We start from the raw sequence: 24,426 nt of genomic DNA, 5'->3' as shown, positions 1-24,426 counted from the left end.
GCGTCTTCCAGAGCGTCTGCGTACAGCAGCGAGAGGAAGAATAATAAAGAACTCGTCTTCAGGGAAGGAACAGAAAGCAACGGTTTCTCTGTCTTTGATTTCTGTTCCTTTTGGTTTATCAAATGTGTTGTAGAATTTCTGATACTGAGGTTAACTTCAGGTTAACTTCAGGTTAACTTCTGGTTAACTTCTGGTTAACTTCAGGTGAACTTCAGATTAACTTCAGGTACCTGCGTTCCAGGTTCTGACTACACCAGAGGTCTCTTCTCTGGGACCCTGGTTGCTAGAGCAGCGGGCTTCACTCCTCCCGTAGACTCAGCTGATAACAGATAACAGACTCACCCCCCGACAGCGACGTCAACACGACCCAGAACAGAGAGGAGAGATGGAAGAGATGCTAAAGCTCTCACAGATTCTCTGAGGCCGTCTGAGGAAAAGCAAATATTAAACATTAACAGATGAACTGCAGGAGCCGGAACACCGTGAGACAATTGTTCTGATACATAAAAAAAATATATATATATATTTTCTAACAATGGAAAATAAAAAGCGTGAGAAGTGAAGAGTGAAGAGTGAAGATGAGCCGGTAGAACATCCAGCAGCTACAGATGAGGGATGTGAACGGCTTCATTCATGTCTAACTGAAATATACAAACTCACTTCTCATTAGTGAATCAATTATTATTATGACCTGAATATCATAATCTCATCCAATATCTTAGTTTCCTTTTCAAGATGATCTGAACTGAATGTGTGTGTTTGTGGGAATACGACAATTATGGGTAGATTCCTGAACCATAACACAGAATACTGCTAATGAGGGCTCTGGGGAGAGAGGGAGAGAGAGAGAGAGGGAGAGAGGGAGAGAGAGAGAGAGGGGGAGAGGGAGAGCGAGAGAGAGGGGGAGAGAGAGAGCGAGAGAGAGGGGGAGAGAGAGAGAGAGAGAGAGGGAGGGAGGGAGAGACAGAGAGAGAGAGAGGGGGAGAGAGAGAGAGGGGGAGAGGGAGAGAAAGGGAGAGAGAGAGAGAGAGAGAGGGAGGGAGGGAGAAGGAGAGAGAGAGAGAGGGGGAGAGAGAGAGAGGGGGAGAGGGAGAGAAAGGGAGAGAGATAGACAGAGAGAGAGAGATGGAGATTGTTCATCAGATTCCATATTACTCATAATCAGGTCCCGTTCAGCGGCTGCAGTGCTGCATGTTGCTGCATGTTGTTGCATGTTGTTGCATGTTGTTGCATGTTGTTGCATGTTGTTGCATGTTGCTGCATGTTGCTGCATGTTGTTGCATGTTGTTGCATGTTGCTGCATGTTGTTGCATGTTGCTGCATGTTGTTGCATGTTACTGCATGTTGTTGCATGTTGCTGCATGTTGTTGCATGTTGCTGCATGTTGCTGCATGTTGCTGCATGTTGTTGCATGTTGCTGCATGTTGTTGCATGTTGTTGCATGTTGCTGCATGTTGTTGCATGTTGCTGCATGTTGTTGCATGTTGCTGCATGTTGTTGCATGTTGCTGCATGTTGTTGCATGTTGCTGCATGTTGCTGCAGTGATGAACATCCTCCTCTTCCTCTCTATGACTAATTATCTTGATTTATGTCTACTGAGAAGTTAAAGGGAAAGTGTTCTTGAAGCATGATGTATTATGGAGCAGTAGGACATGTGAAGACTGCTGAGACCGTCCTCTGGGGGACTTCTCAGTCCAACTGTAGACGCTGTTATGGGAGGAAGGAGGACATGTGGACTCATTTGATCAAAGAGACACATTCATGACTGACTACTATACAGCAGGTTCACCATGTTTCACCTTTAACATGTTCACAATCTGGGTTTACTTCAGCAGAGATAAAAGCTCAATTACAGTTGTTTTTCCAAATGTAGTTCATTATATATATATATATATATATATATATATATATATAAATATAGAGAGCCACATCAGGTGGATTTTAGTACGCTGGAGAGTGTGTCATGAGACGTCAAAAAATGAGAAGAAAGTGTGTTTTTAAACGGTGTATTCTACAGAGGTTGTGGTAGATTTGTTTTGCTTGACAATAATAGTTGTATTTGGTTGCAATATGTATCTGTAGCTGTGTTACACCCCACCCTAACAACACTAACACTGACCCAAACCAAACACAGAACACACCTTTAGGACTCGCAAACCCACAGCATTTATTAACAAGACAATGTGAAACAGACAATATATCAAGTCCTAAGCTGAGAGGCAGCAGAACCAGCAGAACCAGCAGTCCCCACACCTGAAGCCTCTCTCTTCTGCTGCTGGCACAGGAGCTTTTAAGCACCTCCTTCTCAACCTCGTTTAGCAAATGCAGCACACCTGGGCACCTCGTTGAGGAGTGCAGCACACCTGGGCACCTCGTTGAGGAGTGCAGCACACCTGGGCACCTCGTTGAGGAGTGCAGCACACCTGGGCACCTCGTTGAGGAGTGCAACACACCTGGGCACCTCGTTGAGCAGTGCAGCACACCTGGGCACCTCGTTGAGTAGTGCAGCACACCTGGGCACCTCGTTGAGGATTGCAGCACACCTGGGCACCTCGTTGAGGAGTGCAACACACCTGGGCACCTCGTTGAGGAGCACAGCACACCTGGGCACCTCGTTGAGGAGTGCAGCACACCTGGGCACCTCGTTGAGTGTGTATTGTGTGTTGTTTAACAGCCTATGAGAGGCGTGTGTTTGTCAGTGGCCATGTGTCAACAAAGTTTCTTCACTTTCCAGTCAGAGGAAGACCGATGCCTCACTCTAGTTTTATTTTGGGTCTAGCACCAGAACCGCTGCACAGTTCACCTCTGCTAACACCTCCATTATGACTTCTCCTTCAGCCAACCCTCCCATATCCATCATATCATATTCATCCTCTTCTCTTCCATCCCTCTATCCCTCTATCCCTCTATCCCTCGGGGACTCTTTATTATCTGAATCTATTGAATACGTCCAGGTAAGTAGTTTCAGGCCCAGCCATAAAAGAAAGTCATCAAGGTGACCTCGTCTTCATCGTTCATCCTTCCTTCCTCCCCTTCCATCGTCTGAAAGGCTCTCAGCTAAAGAGCTGGAAAGCTTCCTTTCATACGGAGCCCCGTTCAATCAGTCTTACTGGTAAATTAGATTAGCACAGCCAACTGTAGCGTAGACTACAGTATAGAGTGTGTGTTGACCAGCGTAGACTACAGTATAGAGTGTGTGTTGACCAGCGTAGACTACGGTATAGAGTGTGTGTTGACCAGCGTGGACTACAGTATAGAGTGTGTGTTGACCAGCGTAGACTTCAGTATAGAGTGTGTGTTGACCAGCGTAGACTGCGGTATAGGGTGTGTGTTGACCAGCGTAGACTACAGTATAGAGTGTGTGTTGACCAGCGTAGACTTCAGTATAGAGTGTGTGTTGACCAGCGTAGACTACAGTATAGAGTGTGTGTTGACCAGCGTAGACTACGGTATAGAGTGTGTGTTGACCAGCGTAGACTACGGTATAGAGTGTGTGTTGACCAGCGTAGACTACAGTATAGAGTGTGTGTTGACCAGCGTAGACTTCAGTATAGAGTGTGTGTTGACCAGCGTAGACTACAGTATAGAGTGTGTGTTGACCAGCGTAGACTACGGTATAGAGTGTGTGTTGACCAGCGTGGACTACAGTATAGAGTGTGTGTTGACCAGCGTAGACTACAGTATAGGGTGTGTTTCATTATCAACAACTAGAGTGAACTCGTGCAGCGCTCCACTAACAAAAGACATCATGGAAGCAGCCATCAGTTTTGTACGGACATGTCAATGATTTCCTTCAACATCTATCACGTGGAAGTCAAGGCTCCATATGTCCCCCGTCCCCGACACCATCCCCACCCCCACGGCCATGTGGCGTCCCTCAGAGTTTCTCTTGACTGGCCTCTTATTGATCTCTTGTTGTCTCCATCTGATGAGAATGGATCTGTTTCTCCCCGGGGTCCCAGACGTGTCACTCGACTCGCTGGTTTTCATTCTTCCAGCCCTTCACAATGAGATTTTCATAGATATCCGTCAGCGACAGGATGGGATGAGGATGAGGACAGCCTGCAGATCTAGATCAATACTGGCCACGTCAGCATCTCAGAACCCCCCCACCCCCTCCTCCAAAAACAAAGACCAACCCACATCAGCGTCCTCTGATGATTTGCCTCTGTTGGCCGTACGATACGGCTGCATGATGCTTTCACACTAGAAATTACTGGGTTAAAAGTTGACCCAGAATAAGTTTGTAATGTTGACATCGACATCCTTCATCCTGACAAACAGTCATTATTCACACAATCACAGAGGTCTTCATGAGGTCAATGCAAACAAAGGTCCTAATTAAGCATTTCAAAAACACCTCACGCTGTTGTTTCATCGGGAGGACGATCAGAAAAATCTTCCCATTCATTCTTTGAACTTTCATGTAAAGACATTTGCAGATACTTAAACCAATAAAATATGGAGATGTTTTCAGTTTTGTTGACTTTTAGAGGAATATATTGTATTTTACTGCTCTGATCAATACCCCGGATCAATACTGGCTATCTGTTTCTGGGTGTCTCCAAATGTCCATCTTTGTTCTTCACCTAAAAGATAACAATGCAGAATGCTCATCGTCGTGCTTTTGGAAAGTAACACGCATATTTGTGTTTCTAATTTCCCTTTTGAATGAAACTGTTGGTTTGTCTCAGCACAAATATGAAAATGTAAACCTTTTGAATGATCCTGGTCTCTTGGCTTAATACATCTGTTATTGACTTATTAATGAGAATATGAAGCACATTCAGGCTTTTCATTTATTTATTTTATACCCTAAATGTGCTTTTGTCCATGCAGGTGAGTATGTGGAGAGGCAGCTCTGCCGTGACGCCATCCTGCCCATGCCGGCCATCTGTGAGGTGCCTTGCCCAAAGGACTGTGCCCTGAGCCCCTGGACCGCCTGGTCTCTCTGCTCCCACACCTGCTCTGGAAAGAACACCGAGGGCAAGCAGACCAGAGCTCGCTCCATCCTCGCCTACAACGCAGGAGAAGGTAAGAAGCCCTCGTGCAGTCCTGCAACAGGAGAACAAAGGAGACACACTGGTAGAGTCTACATACTCTACTTCTACAGGCTACCAAGTGAAATGAATGATTGTGTGTGTTCCTCTACAGCGACTGCAAAGGTTGTGGCGTGGGTCACTGTGATGCAGGGTAAGAAGTGACCGGAAGGATAACATGCCTAAATCACAGTGTTTCTATGTATATATATATATATATATATGTATAATATGTTCTCATCATAAAAGGATGTTGCCTTTGCTTCTGTTCAAGGTCCTTCCCTGCTGTCAATGGTCAAACCAATCTTCGGTACATTCATTCTTGATGTGATTTTTGCTGATGTAGTACGTAGTCTCCATCTGTTTAATAACTAGAGGGATGTAGAAATGTGTCTACCTTGATGGAATCTATTCCCGGCGATCTGCTGGCCCAGCAAAATCCCTGTGCTGTTAGAATAGAAGAGAAGCTCTTACACACTAGTAGTAGAAGTGAATAGAAGAGAAGCTCTTACACACTAGTAGTAGAACTGAGTATCCCTTAGCATGAAGACACCCCGAGGTGAGGAGTGGGTCTCTAAAGGATGCTGAAGCGAGCGCCTCTAAAGCCCAACCCTCCAAGCTGTGAGAAGTGAGCCGTTCTCACCAAACCTTGTGATGAGATGAGAGGAAGCGGGAGGCTGCATGGTTAGCGTCTGGCTTGACAGCAGATCAGAATCTTATCTTTTACGTCCCTGCTATCATTTGAACTGCTCTCATCGTGTTGACTGCTGGACCACATTAACTTAATCACAACAAGGTTCATACTCTACATAATAGATCTGCATGTGAATGGATCCTCCTACTCCATCAGCCGTGCTGGGCTTCAGGAGGACCGTGTCTGATAGATGATGAAACCCAATAAGATCTCTTCTAAATGACCCTGTGTAGGACATGATGTCACACAGAGGTCAGCCATCTCTTCTGTCTGAGTCCAGTTCAGACGCTCCATCTCTGACTGGAGGATGTCGTTCGATGCCTTCTGAGGCGTTAATGGCTGACGTTCTCCTCGGGGGGTTCTCTTCTCCGACGTGAAAGCTGCTGCTAATGACCAGGTTTTGTGGTGAAGAGAGTCACATGGTGTGCACACCCCACCTGGGTCCATTCCCGGATCCTGGCTCTGTATTCCCCCCCGGGTCATCTCATCTCTGCTGTCCCTCTGATTGATCTCTCAAAGCTAAAGGCTCACTGCTAGCCAACCTGTATTCTGTTTCAGGGCTTTGATGGAGGAAATGGAAACCATTATGATCTCTGTAGCTGTAGCTGTGTCCTGTCTGGCCAAGCACACTACTATACTACTGCTGCTCTATACTGTACTCTGATGCAGTGTCGGGTTTATAGACAAAGACAGAAATACGACCTCATACATGTGCAAAGTGTTCCAAAGGGAACAGCTGCTTCTTGCATGCACTGCTTAAAGTAGTAATGTACAAATTCCTCTTTCATTCTTTGGTCGGCTATAATACAGTTATCACTTTTAAATCATCATACTCAGTACTTTTATTTATTATATTATTATTATTATCTGTTGATGAAATGTGATTTTCTGAAGGTAGTTCTCTTCTCTTCGTCCAGCCAAGTTAGTGGATTCGTTTACTCACTGCCCAGTCTTTCTTCTCCTCAGTAAAGTCCCACTAGACTTCAGTTTGTTGTTCAGAAAGTGGACATCCAAATTGTGCTCTTTGTTTCTGTACTCCATGGAGACTGTGAGCAGTTCAGTGCCTTTCACATTGAAAGACACATTGCTGTGCCACAATTACTTAAATTAGAGTAATATTAATACATGTTATCCATATACAGTAGTACAATACATGTAGGGATTGTGCTTAGGTAGAGCTAGGAAAAGATCATACTGACTTCAACGACTCACGAGACACATGGGACTAACGATACTAATGAGTCTCATGACAAAATAAGTCAACGTTGAGTTTTAGTTTCACACGGGACGCGAACAGTGGACGCCGGGGTGAAAGTCCTGTGTTTGTTTGACCATCCATCCTTAGCGGACTTCTCGATCTTAAATACTACGTCAGCTGCTCTGATCATCTAATAATGACGCAGATGGGTTTATATTGGAGTTAGTTACTCATACAGACGCTAAAGGACGCCGAGGGGCACTGACCAAGAGTCAGTAATGGACGAGTTGGGAGTGAGAAGATGTTGGTCTTTGCCTACGATTGATGATTCTATACGACCCTTTATACCCAGAACCCTTCCTGTATTAGTGCTGATGTCCTCTTAGTTTCCATCTGTAGTACAGCTGAGACATTGACGCTGGTTTGTGTCCCGTCATTTCTCAGGTGGAATCCAGTGTCCCAATATTAGCGCCCTGCAGGAGATGAGGAACTGCAATGAGCATCCGTGCACCGTGTACCACTGGCAGACCGGCCCATGGGGGCAGTGCATAGAGGACTCCTCCATCCCGACCGGCAACACGTCTGTGGGCCGAACACGCGGTGACGATGCCTCCTGCTCAGTAGGGATGCAAACCCGCAAGGTCATCTGTGTCCGGGTCAACGTGGGCCAGGTTCCTCCCAAGAAGTAAGATTCCACATCACGGCTTATACGTGCCGTTCAGGTGTGATTAAAGTACATGAATATCATTCCATCTCTGTTACACACATTGAACCACAGGACTATTCATCTGGTTGTTATTATTATACTTCATATGATTACACGTAGGAAGGAGTTACCAAGGTGAGCAAGTCTTTTCCTGGGTCCAGGGCTCATGAAGTCAAATACATGGTCCATGTTTCTTTTCCTGTAAAGACAGTAAAGATGGAAGTTGGTACGCTTTCCCCATTGAAACTCATCAGTAGAAAAGAAGAAAGCACCTCTGCTGGGTTAGGGTTAAAACCCGTGGAAATAACTGAAGGAGAGGGTTAGCGTTAGGGTTAGGGTTAGGGTTAGATTAGATTAGGGTTAGGGTTAGTGTTAGGATTAGATTAGGATTAGGGTTAGGGTTAGGGTTAGGGGTTAGGGTTAGGGTTAGGGTTAGATTAGGGTTAGGGTTAGGGTTAGATTAGATTAGGGTTAGGGTTAGTGTTAGGATTAGGGTTAGGGTTAGGGTTAGCGTTAGGGTTAGGGTTAGGGTTAGATTAGATTAGGGTTAGGGTTAGGGTTAGGGTTAGATTAGGGTTAGGGTTAGGGTTAGATTAGGGTTAGGGTTAGGGTTAGGGTTAGGGTTAGATTAGGGTTAGATTAGATTAGGGTTAGGGTTAGGGTTAGATTAGATTAGGGTAAGTGTTAGGGTTAAAACCCGTGGAAATAAGGGTTAGGGTTAAGGTTAGGGTTAGGGTTAGATTAGATTAGGGTTAGGGTTAGGGTTAGGTTTGGGTTGTGGTTAGGGTTAGGGTTAGATTAGATTAGGGTTAGGGTTAGATTAGATTAGGGTTAGGGTTAGGGTTAGATTAGATTAGGGTTAGGGTTAGGGTTAGATTAGATTAGGGTTGGGGTTAGGGTTAGGGTTAGATTAGATTAGGGTTAGGGTTAGGGTTAGGGTTTGGGTTAGGGTTAGATTAGATTAGGGTTAGGATTAGATTAGGGTCAGGGTTAGGGTTAGGGTTAGGTTTAGATTAGATTAGGGTTAGGGTTAGGGTTAGGGTTAAAGCCTGTGGAAATAAGTGAAAGAGAAAGGTTATCCACGACTCGAAAGGCACATTTCAGAAAGAAACATCTGATCACCAAGCTCAGAGTTCTGCAGCTCGCTGTAGCTAGAAAGCTGATAAAAGATTGAGCAGTTTAAATGAGTTAAATGAGTTCTCTTCTACATTCACAGTCAGCTTTGGTAGATCGGACCACCTGCAGCTGGTGCTGTCGGTTGTTCCCAGTTGCATCAAGCCTTTACGAGGTCTCTGATTGACTTGCTTCTTCTCCAATAGCAGCCGCAGATGAGGCTTCTGGGTATTGTAGTATTTAGAGCCACTGAGCATAAACTGATGCTAAAAACATGATTTCACAGAAACAGAGGTGAAGAGGTCTCCTGTCTGATCCCGAGCACAAAGCTGATAGGTATATAACCAAAGCTCCTGTGTTTACACTGGGGAACAGATATGTATAAAACTAGCAGCTCCTCACACCCCCACCTATATGATCTGCTCTTTAACGTTCAATATGAAGAAAGATTGAGGGAATCACATTTTCAGATGAAAATAAATTAGTAAATTTGAATTTTGGCACATATTATTATCTGGAGCTATCGGCTCTGCATGTGAAGAGATTTTGGTGTCTGAAGTGTTCTGGTTTCTGTTTGATGTCTGAGTAGTATTGACCAATCATGTCTGAGCGGGCTTTGGTTGAATGCAGGTAAACAGGAAGCCATCGGCTATCGTCTGTAAACTGGCTACTTGGGGATCAATCTGGTCGTAGACGTCGTCTCTCAACTCAACACGTTGCCCGCGGAGGCTGAATCGCGATCGGACCGACAGCCGACGGGTTCCCAGATTGCTTCAGTTCTGATGCTTCCGTTTGTATACGTGAAAGGCAGCCTTGGGTTTTGGTTGCAGACTCTGTTTGCACATTGTGCCGTTTAGTCTCCTGGTTAGTCTGTTGTTGCTGCTGTCTGGCAGAGGTGTGAGCTGATGAGCTGTTTTAAGCATCTGGGTCTGTTTCCCCCCCGAAGGCATCTGCTGGGAACATGAATTATCTATTTATTTATTCAACAGAACGGGAGCGTTCTGGCAGCGCGGCGGCACTACGCTGGCAGACCCTCCCCCAGCCCCTCCAGCCCCCATGCTGCGTATGGAAATTAATCTCACTTTTGATTCCTGCGCTGACTCCTGAAACCAGCGTTACACGCTGAGCAGCGAGCCGCCGCCTTGGGACACACTTTCACATCCAGCATGGACCGCTTCCACCAGCAGCAGCAGCAGCTGTGGCCACGATGACAGGAGGACACCTCCACTAAACACAGACTGGCATGGGATCAGTCTGACGCGTCAGCATGATAACAAACATGAAATATGTATTAGGACATTCATTAGGTGTCATTAGGTTCAAATCTGGTAAAAAACGATGATAATAAATATATAGATATATTTTAACATATCACACGTCTTCTCTTTGAATAGTAATTGAACCAGTGCTCTGCCGGGGGGATTGTGAGCAGAGCTAATTTCCCGGTTGGCTCTACTAACAGATGACGCCTCTACTTTTCTTTAGGGAATGGATTTCTAGATCTAGGAAAGGGTTAATTTTCATTGCAGCCCGGCTAATGACTACTGATGAGAGGAAATGCAGACGTTTGCCTATTAAGGAAATGATTCTCAGAATGTAATAATCATCAGAGAGGAAACGAGACTTTGAGATGCAGAAAACATTGTGAAACGACAGTTTGGGCTCATCGCTGCAAAAATGAAAACTCATTAGACGAGTGTATCACAAATGTCTCTAAGGTGTCCCCAACTTCTTTAGCATTGATGGGTTCACACTGACATTTCCATTTTCTACATCCTAATTCATAAGGACAAGAGGAATGTAACTTTCCTCACATCACTCTGTGATAAGCTTCAGTAACTCTTCCACCCGTTTCCCTCCATCGCTGCTTCTCTTCTGTTCTGTTCCTCCTTTAACTGGTCTACAAAAATAAACTACACAAACCAAACATAAAGGCCCTTTGTGGAGATACCAGGTGTTAAAGTAAGACATACTGTATGTTGTATTTAGGTATTAGGTGTCATTATAACACTGTGTGTGTTTCTGGGAGGAGAGTCTCCACTTTAACCTCGTTGGTTCATTCCAGATGTAATGAGCTGCAGTAAAGAACTACAACATGGAAACATGTCTACACGTTAACTATCCTCTGCTACAGTCACAGAAGACCCAGCACGGTTCCTCTGGCTCTGATCCAGCACATCTCCATCCCACTTTAAAGGGTTCTCTGTGTGTTTGTCCTTCCAGGTGTCCAGAGAGTCTGCGTCCAGACACCGTCCGGCCCTGCTTACTGCCCTGCAAGAGGGACTGTGTGGTCACTCCCTACAGCGAGTGGAGCACCTGTCCGTCCACATGTCGAGCAGGTGGGTTCTGTTGGCTTCTGTGTGACTGCTTGTCTGTTAATGAAGCAAACCAAATCTGCTCATCATTATTTCAGCATCAGCAGAGAGATAATAAAATCCTCATGCACTCTGAGACAGAATACCATTATATAGCACTGTGACATGTTTAACCCTCTGAGAGCCGCCGATGACTTCACTGTCTCTCGGAGGCTCCGGTAGGTTCAGTTTCAGGGTGAATCTACAGATATATGAAACTGTGTGTGTGTGTGTGTGTGTGTGTGTGTGTGTGTGTCTTTGCTCAGGTGGTAACATCAAGAAGAAGCAGCACAGGAAACGTATTATCATCCAGTTACCATCCAACGGGGGACAGGACTGTCCTGAGGTGTTGACCCAGGAGAGAGAGTGTGACGCTCCGTCTGTCTGCCAAGGATACAGGTAACTATATTACTATATTACTATATTACTACATTACTACATTACTATATTACTATATTACTATATTACTATATTACTATAACTATACAGGTAACTATATTACTATATTACTACATTACTATATTACTATATTACTATATTACTATATTACTACATTACTATATTACTATATTACTATATTACTATAACTATACAGGTAACTATATTACTATATTACTATATTACTATATTACTACATTACTATATTACTATATTACTACATTACTATATTACTATATTACTATATTACTATAACTATACAGGTAACTATATTACTATATTACTATATTACTACATTACTACATTACTATATTACTATATTACTATATTACTATATTACTATAACTATACAGGTAACTATATTACTATATTACTACATTACTATATTACTATATTACTATATTACTATATTACTACATTACTATATTACTATATTACTATATTACTATAACTATACAGGTAACTATATTACTATATTACTACATTACTATATTACTATATTACTATATTACTATATTACTACATTACTATATTACTATATTACTATATTACTATAACTATACAGGTAACTATATTACTATATTACTATATTACTATATTACTACATTACTATATTACTATATTACTACATTACTATATTACTATATTACTATATTACTATAACTATACAGGTAACTATATTACTATATTACTATATTACTATATTACTACATTACTATATTACTATATTACTATATTACTATATTACTACATTACTATATTACTATATTACTACATTACTATATTACTATATTACTATATTACTATAACTATACAGGTAACTATATTACTATATTACTATATTACTACATTACTATATTACTATATTACTATATTACTATAACTATACAGGTAACTATATTACTATATTACTATAACTATACAGGTAACTATATTACTATATTACTATATTACTATATTACTATATTACTATATTACTATATTACTATAACTATACAGGTAACTATATTACTATATTACTATATTACTATATTACTATATTACTATATTACTATAACTATACAGGTAACTATATTACTATATTACTATATTACTATATTACTATATTACTATATTACTACATTACTATATTACTATATTACTATATTACTATATTACTATATTACTACATTACTATATTACTATATTACTATATTACTATATTACTATAACTATACAGGTAACTATATTACTATATTACTATATTACTATATTACTATATTACTATATTACTACATTACTATATTACTATATTACTATATTACTATATTACTATAACTATACAGGTAACTATATTACTATATTACTATATTACTATATTACTATATTACTATATTACTACATTACTATATTACTACATTACTATATTACTATATTACTATATTACTATATTACTATATTACTATAACTATACAGGTAACTATATTACTATATTACTATATTACTATATTACTATATTACTATAACTATACAGGTAACTATATTACTATATTACTATAACTATACAGGTAACTATATTACTATATTACTATATTACTATATTACTATATTACTATATTACTACATTACTATATTACTATATTACTATATTACTATATTACTATATTACTACATTACTATATTACTATATTACTATATTACTATATTACTATAACTATACAGGTAACTATATTACTATATTACTATATTACTATATTACTACATTACTATATTACTATATTACTACATTACTATATTACTATATTACTATATTACTATAACTATACAGGTAACTATATTACTATATTACTATATTACTATATTACTATATTACTATATTACTACATTACTATATTACTATATTACTATAACTATACAGGTAACTATATTACTATATTACTATATTACTATATTACTATAACTATACAGGTAACAATATTACTATATTACTATAACTATACAGGTAACTATATTACTATATTACTATATTACTATATTACTATATTACTACATTACTATATTACTATATTACTATATTACTATATTACTATATTACTACATTACTATATTACTATATTACTATATTACTATATTACTATAACTATACAGGTAACTATATTACTATATTACTATATTACTATATTACTATATTACTATATTACTATATTACTATATTACTACATTACTATATTACTATATTACTATATTACTATAACTATACAGGTAACTATATTACTATATTACTATATTACTATATTACTATATTACTATATTACTACATTACTATATTACTATATTACTATAACTATACAGGTAACTATATTACTATATTACTATATTACTATATTACTATAACTATACAGGTAACTATATTACTATATTACTATATTACTATATTACTATATTACTATATTACTATATTACTACATTACTATATTACTATATTACTATAACTATACAGGTAACTATATTACTATATTACTATATTACTATGTTACTATAACTATACAGGTAACTATATTACTATATTACTATATTACTATATTACTATATTACTATATTACTACATTACTATATTACTATATTACTATATTACTACATTACTATATTACTATATTACTATAACTATACAGGTAACTATGTTACTACATTACTATATTACTATATTACTATATTACTATATTACTATGTTACTATAACTATACAGGTAACTATATTACTATATTACTATATTACTATATTACTATATTACTATGTTACTATATTACTATGTTACTATGTTACTATAACTATACAGGTAACTATATTACTACATTACTATATTACTACATTACTATAACTATACAGGTAACTATGTTACTACATTACTATATTACTATATTACTATATTACTATATTACTACATTACTATATTACTATATTACTATATTACTATGTTACTATAACTATACAGGTAACTATATTACTATATTACTATATTACTATATTACTACATTACTATATTACTATATTACTATGTTACTATAACTATACAGGTAACTATATTACTATATTACTATATTACTATATTACTGCATTACTATAACTATACAGGTAACTATGTTACTACATTACTATATTACTATATTACTATATTACTATAACTATACAGGTAACTATATTACTATATTACTATATTACTATATTACTACATTACTATATTACTATATTACTATATTACTATATTACTACATTACTATAACTATACAGGTAACTATGTTACTACATTACTATATTACTATATTACTATATTACTATATTACTATATTACTATATTACTATAACTATACAGGTAACTATATTACTATATTACTATATTACTATATTACTATATTACTATAACTATACAGGTAACTATATTACTATATTACTATATTACTATATTACTATATTACTATAACTATACAGGTAACTATGTTACTACATTACTATATTACTATATTACTATATTACTATAACTATACAGGTAACTATATTACTATATTACTATATTACTATATTACTACATTACTATATTACTATATTACTATATTACTATAACTATACAGGTAACTATATTACTATATTACTATATTACTATATTACTACATTACTATATTACTATATTACTATGTTACTATAACTATACAGGTAACTATATTACTATATTACTATATTACTATAACTATACAGGTAACTATGTTACTACATTACTATATTACTATATTACTATATTACTATAACTATACAGGTAACTATATTACTATATTACTATATTACTATATTACTACATTACTATATTACTATGTTACTATAACTATACAGGTAACTATATTACTATATTACTACATTACTATATTACTATATTACTATATTACTATATTACTACATTACTATATTACTATATTACTATGTTACTATAACTATACAGGTAACTATATTACTATATTACTATATTACTATATTACTATAACTATACAGGTAACTATGTTACTACATTACTATATTACTATATTACTATATTACTATAACTATACAGGTAACTATATTACTATATTACTATATTACTATATTACTACATTACTATAACTATACAGGTAACTATATTACTATATTACTATATTACTATATTACTATAACTATACAGGTAACTATGTTACTACATTACTATATTACTATATTACTATATTACTATAACTATACAGGTAACTATATTACTACATTACTATAACTATACAGGTAACTATGTTACTACATTACTATATTACTATATTACTATATTACTATAACTATACAGGTAACTATATTACTATATTACTATATTACTATATTACTATATTACTATAACTATACAGGTAACTATATTACTATATTACTATATTACTATATTACTATAACTATACAGGTAACTATGTTACTACATTACTATATTACTATATTACTATATTACTATAACTATACAGGTAACTATATTACTATATTACTATATTACTACATTACTATAACTATACAGGTAACTATGTTACTACATTACTATATTACTATATTACTATATTACTATAACTATACAGGTAACTATATTACTATATTACTATATTACTACATTACTATATTACTATATTACTATATTACTACATTACTATATTACTATATTACTACATTACTATAACTATACAGGTAACTATGTTACTACATTACTATATTACTATATTACTATATTACTATATTACTATAACTATACAGGTAACTATATTACTATATTACTATATTACTATATTACTATATTACTATAACTATAAAGGTGTGTGGTCCTATTCAACATAAACACCTGCATACGTTACACACGGACAACCTCCTAGTTTTTACAATTAGCAACCATCCCCCCCTGCATCTAAATTCAAGACGCCTCTGATTGGTATACTTCTTCTTCTTCTTCTTCTTCTTCTTCTTCTTCTTTAGGTGGAAAACCCACAAGTGGCGGCGATGCCAGCTGGTTCCATGGTCGGTACGTCAGGACAGTCCTGGAGCTCAGGAGATCTGTGGACCGGGCCTGCAGGTTCGGGGTGAGGACAGACACACACACACACACACACTATATATATTCTCTATATGAACCATAGACTGTATAAAGAGCTGGACAACATGTCCCCACTGTCTCTCCCTTTACGGATACGGGAGGTGTCATCTTGAGGTTCTGATGGTGGTGATCTGGGACCGCTGATCACTTCGTTCCATCTTTATATTCTCTCTTTGCTGGAGCCTGGGATAGTGGATCTGGCATCAAAGCGGTACCTGGGGGGCGGCATACTACTTTAATGTAGCTGTAAATGTTCTGGGACTGAGAATGAGGGATGTGAATGTTACAGTTTACGTGTAACGGAGTCTCAGATATCGCTTTCTCAACTCCACAATACCAATGAATAGAAGCACAGGTTTAACAGCGGGGGTGTTCGGGTAGAGAGTCTCCCAACATGCACCGTTCATTTAAGGTGACCTGGGGTCTCAGGGAGAATCGAGACAGTCGACTTGTTATCGGTGCAGTTTGAACTTTAATGTTGGGGGTTCACAAACAAAACATCTAGAGGGAACGTGATGTGTACGACGCAGAGAGGTCTAATATATCGGGATGCATGTAGCCGACAGATTACAGCCTCCAAACAGGATGCAAGGCGAGCGTCAGTCAGAGTCAGTGACAAAATCACTCTGATTACATTGTTTTCTGTTGGAATGAACTAAATGGGCGCGAGCGACGAAGCGCAGCGCTGCACGGTGAGAAGTTTTGAGCTGAACTTTTGTCAGACGCCCTGTTTCTATTTATTTCCAACGTTTACTTTGAAAGTGACACGACGGACGAGGAACGGCTGACAGTATACGATGCCTCCTCATTTTACTACAAACACCTGAATAAGGAGGCAGCAGGCTGGAGATCAGCTGGAGATCAGCTGGAGATCAGCTGAGAGTTTACTGAGGCTACTGTTGGCTGGATTGTGTCGCAGTATAAAACCTGTGTTTTGTGTTTAAAAAGCACAAACATTGAAAGATAGCGAGTACTACTCACCATCTTTAAAGAGGTTACGTCTCCAGTCTGATGATGGAACGTAGTTTGTGTTCGTAACGGAACAGAAAGTGCACATTTGTAAGTAAATAAATAGACCATAGATCTGTCTTCTTATCTTGTTGGTTTCTTGTTCTGTCAATAAGAAGACAGGTTGATATTATTCATCTTTACATTATTATAAAGAATAGAAGATGTATTTCAGACTGCTTCTGAGCTCAGACTCCCGTTAGAGTCTCAGAGACGGAGGAATATTATCTGATTCCAGTGATGAGCATCCTGCTCCTCCATCTTGGGAGGCTGCTGTCATTATGTTCCATTACCTGTAACAGTATCCTCTGATCTGCAGAGACACAACTCAATACCAGCCTCTTACTACTCACTCAAATCAACGCATGGAGGCAAATAGACGCTTTACAGCCCTTACTTCTATTTCCCATGAGTGTGTGTGTGTGTGTGTGTGTGTGTGTGTGTGTGTGTGTGTGTGTGTGTGTGTGCGTGTGTGCGTGTGTGCGTGTGTGCGTGTGCGCGTGTGCGCGTGTGCGCGTGTGCGCGTGTGCGTGTGTGCGTGTGCGTGTGTGCGTGTGAGCGTGCGTGCGTGCGTGCGTGTGTGTGTGTGTATCAGAGAGGAAGACTGACGGACACTCTGAAATAATGTATTTTTATTCCTAACGTATTGTCCCCTGTGTTTTCTTGACTAAGGTCATTTTGAAGCGTCCGTCCAGCAGCAGTGTGTTTATCACATCAGGACGAGCTAAAGTGAACTACAACTGACTGCTCATTTAAACCATTAGATCATTTTCTTACTGTTTGTCCAGCTCAAACTATGATAGATGGGTTTACAACAAGATGTGGAGCAGCTTTCTAAAAGATCAAAACTTCCACAGGTCCATGTGTTTCATCAGCAAAGACGTCATCGGAATACGTTTACTAAACGTATGACTTACAAAGAAGGAGCAGCAGCACAGATCAGATCACAGATCAGAGCACAGATCAGATCACAGATCAGGTCACAGATCAAATCACAGATCAGATCACAGATCAGATCACAGATCACAGATCGGAGCACAGATCAGATCACAGATCAGGTCACAGATCAGATCACAGATCAGATCACAGATCAGGTCACAGATCAGATCACAGATCACAGATCAGATCACAGATCAGAGCACAGATCAGATCACAGATCAGAGCACAGATCAGATCACAGATCAGGTCACAGATCAGATCACAGATCACAGATCAGATCACAGATCAGAGCACAGATCAGATCACAGATCAGAGCACAGATCAGATCACAGATCAGGTCACAGATCAGATCACAGATCAGATCACAGATCACAGATCAGAGCACAGATCAGATCACAGATCAGGTCACAGATCAGATCACAGATCAGATCACAGATCAGATCACAGATCACAGATCAGAGCACAGATCAGATCACAGATCAGGTCACAGATCACAGATCAGCACATTTAAATTATATTGCATACTTTTATTTTTTGAATAATTGAGAGGTGAAATATTGTTTTTCGTAAGAACACCGGTCCGTCCTGTTGAGATGTCCAGTCATCGTCTAAAGCTCAGCAGCGTTCTGAATGTCTGCATGCAGAGTGGATGTGTTATTTAGGAAGCTGCTGCGTCTGCAGGCCACGTCTATCTCTCATCTAGTAGAGATCTATCTCTCATATATTAGACGTCTATCTCTCATCTATTAGAGACCTATCTCTCATCTATTAGAGATCTATCTCTCATCTATTAGACGTCTATCTCTCATCTATTAGAGATCTATCTCTCATCTATTAGAGATCTATCTCTCATCTATTAGACGTCTATCTCTCATCTATTAGAGATCTATCTCTCATCTATTAGAGATCTATCTCTCATCTATTAGACGTCTATCTCTCATCTAGTAGAGATCTATCTCTCATCTATTAGAGATCTATCTCTCATCTATTAGAGATCTATCTCTCATCTATTAGAGATCTATCTCTCATCTATTAGAGACCTATCTCTCATCTATTAGAGATCTATCTCTCATCTATTAGACGTCTATCTCTCATCTATTAGACGTCTATCTCTCATCTATTAGAGATCTATCTCTCATCTATTAGAGATCTATCTCTCATCTATTAGACATCTATCTCTCATCTATTAGAGATCTATCTCTCATCTATTAGAGATCTATCTCTCATCTATTAGAGACCTATCTCTCATCTATTAGAGATCTATCTCTCATCTATTAGACATCTATCTCTCATCTATTAGAGATCTATCTCTCATCTATTAGACGTCTATCTCTCATCTATTAGAGATCTATCTCTCATCTATTAGAGATCTATCTCTCATCTATTAGAGATCTATCTCTCATCTATTAGACGTCTATCTCTCATCTATTAGAGACCTATCTCTCATCTATTAGAGATCTATCTCTCATCTATTAGACGTCTATCTCTCATCTATTAGAGACCTATCTCTCATCTATTAGAGATCTATCTCTCATCTATTAGAGACCTATCTCTCATCTATTAGAGATCTATCTCTCATCTATTAGACGTCTATCTCTCATCTATTAGACGTCTATCTCTCATCTAGTAGACATCTCTCTCTCATCTATTAGAGATCTATCTCTCATCTATTAGAGATCTCTCTCTCATATATTAGACATCTATCTCTCATATATTAGACATCTATCTCTCATCTAGTAGACATCTCTCTCTCATCTATTAGAGATCTCTCTCTCATCTATTAGACATCTCTCTCTCATCTATTAGAGATCTCTCTCTCATATATTAGACATCTCTCTCTCATCTATTAGAGATCTATCTCTCATCTATTAGAGCCTGTTTGGACAGAGCTATAGGGGCTTACTGTCTGGAGGCTTAGTGGAGCATCAGACTCATGTTCTCATCATCTAAACTGAAGTTGACCATGAAGTCTCCATCCTCACGATGACTTTATTCGCTCCTCTTCCCCTGAAGCCGTCTCGTGCCGGAAGCAGGACGGTGGGCAGGCAGACATCGAGGCTTGTCTGAAGTTTGCCAGCTCCATGCCGCCCATCACACACCCCTGCCAGCTGCCCTGCCAGGAAGACTGTCAACTCAGCAGCTGGTCCAAGTTCTCCTCCTGCTCAGCCGACTGCGTAGGCGTCAGGACCCGCAAGAGGATGCTGGTTGGTGAGTGGCTGACTTCCAGATTACATCAATATTTAGAAGAAGATCAGTGGATGGGAAAAACTGAATTTGAATTTGAACTTTTTTATTTGTGTAAAGTTGACTGAGTATCCGGTAAATCTAAATTCCTCCAGTTCCACCAGGAACTGCCCTAATCCAAGCAGGGTTCTAACCGCTGGGGGCTCCGTGACCTGTTTACAGACCAGAACATCCCAACATTAACAAAGTTAACAGTTAATATGTTGGGTTTTTGTTGCAGGGAAGAGCAAAAAGCGTGACCAGTGTAAGAACCACCAGGTGTATCCCCTGAGCGAGACCCAGTACTGCCCATGTAATAAATACAACGCCCAGCCGGTGGGCAACTGGTCGGACTGCGTCCTACCGGAGGGCGGCCGCCTGGAGGGGCAACTGGGCATGAAGATCCAAGGTGACATCAAGGAGTGCGGCCAAGGATACCGTTACCAGGCCATGGTGTGCTACGACCAGGACAACCGCATAGTGGAGACGTCTCGCTGCAACAGCCATGGTGAGTGGTCCATGCTCTAATACGTCACTGACCTTCATCCTAACTCTTCTTCATCTTTACAACTGACAGTGAGGATCACAATGAAACACTGATTCAAATGAACACCAGGAAGGTTTCCTCAAACTGCTGACAAATCATTAAACATTTACAAGTTACAGCATTTAGCTTCAACACATTAAGAATCACCAGGTATTTAGTGAATGTGTCCGTATTATTTCTACATGTACAACTCGTCCAGGTTAAACAGAAATGGAGTTTATGTCTGACTTCCATCATTTATACCCATGTAATAAACTCTCAGGAGTGTTGTTGACCACTGTGACCAGTGTGACCAGTGTGACCAGTGTGACCAGTGTGACCAGTATGACCAGTATGACCACTGTGACCAGTGTGACCAGTGTGACCAGTACGACCAGTACGACCAGTGTGACCAGTGTGACCAGTGTGACCAGTGTGACCAGTGTGACCAGTATGACCAGTACGACCAGTGTGACCACTGTGACCAGTGTGACCAGTACGACCAGTACGACCAGTGCGACCAGTGCGACCAGTGTGACCAGTACGGACAGTATGACCAGTAAGACCAGTATGACCAGTATGACCAGTATGACCAGTGTGACCAGTATGACCAGTATGACCAGTGTGACCAGTAGCTACTGGTGGATAATGTTCACAAACATGTGATGGACATCACTGCCACCGACATTACTGAATCCGTTTGCTGATCTATTTTCTAACCTTTACCAAGTAGTCTTGGTAATGGCTTCACAACGTTAATCACGTGGCATTGTGCGATACGAGACTGATAGGAAACATATTTATGAAACATATTTTTGGTTCAGAAACGTAAATATTCTACGTATCCCGTTGGTTTGCAGAAACGTACAATGCCAATGTTTTTTTCTGGCGACTTTTTTGCACGAAGCCTCTCAGGGAGGAGAACGGAGCCGATAATCAGAGACCTGGGTTCTCACACTTTCTCCTACCAGTCAACTGTGATGTCTTCAACTATGACCACGATCTCCTTCTAACTTTGACCACATAGTTCTAGTGTCCTAATCTCAACCTACCTTAATAGAGATGACCGATCAGAAGATGATGGAATGTCTATGTCGCGAGGCTCGTATGTGTTGTTGTGGAAGGCACCGACAGTCACTGACTATTGTTGGAGGTAACTCGTCTTAAAATATGGACCACAAAGGAGACAGTCCCTGAAATGGGACACCGCTGAATACCACCACTTGTCTCCACAGATTTCTTAATTTGAGTCCTGCTGGATGCTCAATGCATAAGGGTTAGGGTTAGGGTTAGGGTTAATACATTAACTCACTGGAATAGGTAAAGCAGGCTACAATTGTTCTTCAGTTAGCAATCCTGTCCAAATAGTTGGGATGAATTGACCTGATAGACTGATGACATTTGACCCCACTAAGGGTCAGTTATCAGTGAGTCTTTCTAACAATCAATCAGGGGAAGTTGGGGATGTGTTTGCTGCAAGCGATCTGAATCTGTCGGTCCACTTAGCGGGAGCTGTATTAACATTCACAGTGTATCCCAACAAAGGGAGGAAAGGGAATAAAGAATCACAGGCGTGTCGTATTCTGCGTCTCGGCCCTGAGTCGATAGAGAACACATCAAAGCACTCGGGGGGGAATGAGTGTCTGAGTTTGCTCGTTGACGGTCTGGTGGTGAGCCAAAGCGTTCCTCCCGGTACGGCGCTGCTCCATGGAAACTGTCTGTAACGGTAAAAAGAAATCGGACTCCGAGTCGCTGCTGCTGCTTCCTCTCTGATTCAGGAGTCTTTGATTGGTTCTCTTGTGCTAGTGTTGGGGACGCAGGTAGGACCTGGTCTGGTTATTAGTACATATTAAAGATAATTATGAATATCAATACAATTCATAGGAATACATTTTCTTTATATTGCTAATAACGGGGCACCAAATTGTGTTGGTACAGGAGCTCAAAAAGGCATTAAAATGGCAGTCAAAAGTCAATTTGGATCTCTGGTTAATAATATATTTAATAACTGTAACCAGAAATCACCAATCAGCTACTAACAGTTGAAGGATTTAGTAATAGTGTGGTCATAGCAGCGGTTGGCATTATTCCTCCATGTTGAGTGGTGTGGGTCCCAACACTAGGGAGTATTGGGGTGTGGGGGGGTAACATGGTCATGGTTTGCTCCTTTTTGCTGATGGACGTGTCTTCTGGCTCCAGCTGCAGATCAGTGATGTAGGTTTGTTCATGGCAGGAGTCAGATAAAGCTCTGCATGGGTGAGTCTGAGTCCTCATCAGGGAGGAACCGTGAGAATGCTTTAATGCCTGAGGGAAGTTCCTGATTGGCATCAAGGCAGCTGATCGGTTTCTGGTGAGAAAGTCCGTTGTTATTGTGTTTGATGTGTCAGTTTGTTGTCATGTGATCGGTTCCAGGGTACATCGAGGAGGCGTGCATCATCGCCTGTCCGTCTGACTGCAAACTGAGCGAGTGGTCCAACTGGTCGCGCTGCAGTAAGTCCTGCGGCAGTGGGGTCAAAGTTCGCTCCAAGTGGCTCAGAGAAAAGCCCTACAACGGAGGACGGCCGTGTCCTAAACTGGACCACGTCAACCAGGTGAGACGGGTCTCAGTTTGAACATGTATTTATAACGCCAGATGAGAGGAAGGTTACCGTTACTATTTCACTTTAAATGTACAATTCAGTTTGATTCCTGAGTGCAATAATCTGAATACTTCTTCTCTGTTCTTCCTTTCTCATCCGTGATGGATGGATCCGTCCACAGGCTCAGGTAAGGTTTATGGTGCTTTATGGTGATTCATGGTAGTTTATGGTGCTTTATGGTGATTCATGGTAGTTTATGGTGCTTTATGGTAGTTTATGGTGCTTTATGGTGCTTTATGGTGATTCATGGTAGTTTATGGTGCTTTATGGTAGTTTATGGTGCTTTATGGTGCTTTATGGTGATTCATGGTAGTTTATGGTGCTTTATGGTGATTCATGGTAGTTTATGTTTTCACACCTTTTTCTAGATATTATTTTGGACCTTCTAGTTTCACTTCTGAAATAGTGTTATTCTTGCAATTAGTCAAATTGTCA

At 39.4% G+C, this 24,426-nt stretch overlaps 1 protein-coding gene across 1 annotated transcript in view; it reads left to right on the top strand.

The window, feature by feature from the left end:
- Nucleotides 1-24,426, top strand: part of thsd7aa (thrombospondin, type I, domain containing 7Aa) — a 154,031-nt gene that overhangs the window by 111,746 nt on the left and 17,859 nt on the right. The window contains exons 7-15 of the mRNA XM_074613673.1: nt 4,841-5,035; nt 7,377-7,617; nt 10,975-11,090; nt 11,372-11,504; nt 16,539-16,642; nt 20,617-20,811; nt 21,068-21,334; nt 23,765-23,943; nt 24,113-24,118. Coding sequence (XP_074469774.1) covers nt 4,841-5,035; nt 7,377-7,617; nt 10,975-11,090; nt 11,372-11,504; nt 16,539-16,642; nt 20,617-20,811; nt 21,068-21,334; nt 23,765-23,943; nt 24,113-24,118 — 1,436 coding nt within the window. The remainder of the gene's footprint in view (nt 1-4,840; nt 5,036-7,376; nt 7,618-10,974; nt 11,091-11,371; nt 11,505-16,538; nt 16,643-20,616; nt 20,812-21,067; nt 21,335-23,764; nt 23,944-24,112; nt 24,119-24,426) is intronic.

This window comes from Sebastes fasciatus, chromosome 17 (genome assembly GCF_043250625.1).
Source record: "Sebastes fasciatus isolate fSebFas1 chromosome 17, fSebFas1.pri, whole genome shotgun sequence".
Lineage (NCBI taxonomy): Eukaryota > Metazoa > Chordata > Actinopteri > Perciformes > Sebastidae > Sebastes > Sebastes fasciatus.
Note: the sequence above shows the minus strand (reverse complement) of the source record. Positions and strands in the feature narration are given on the sequence as shown.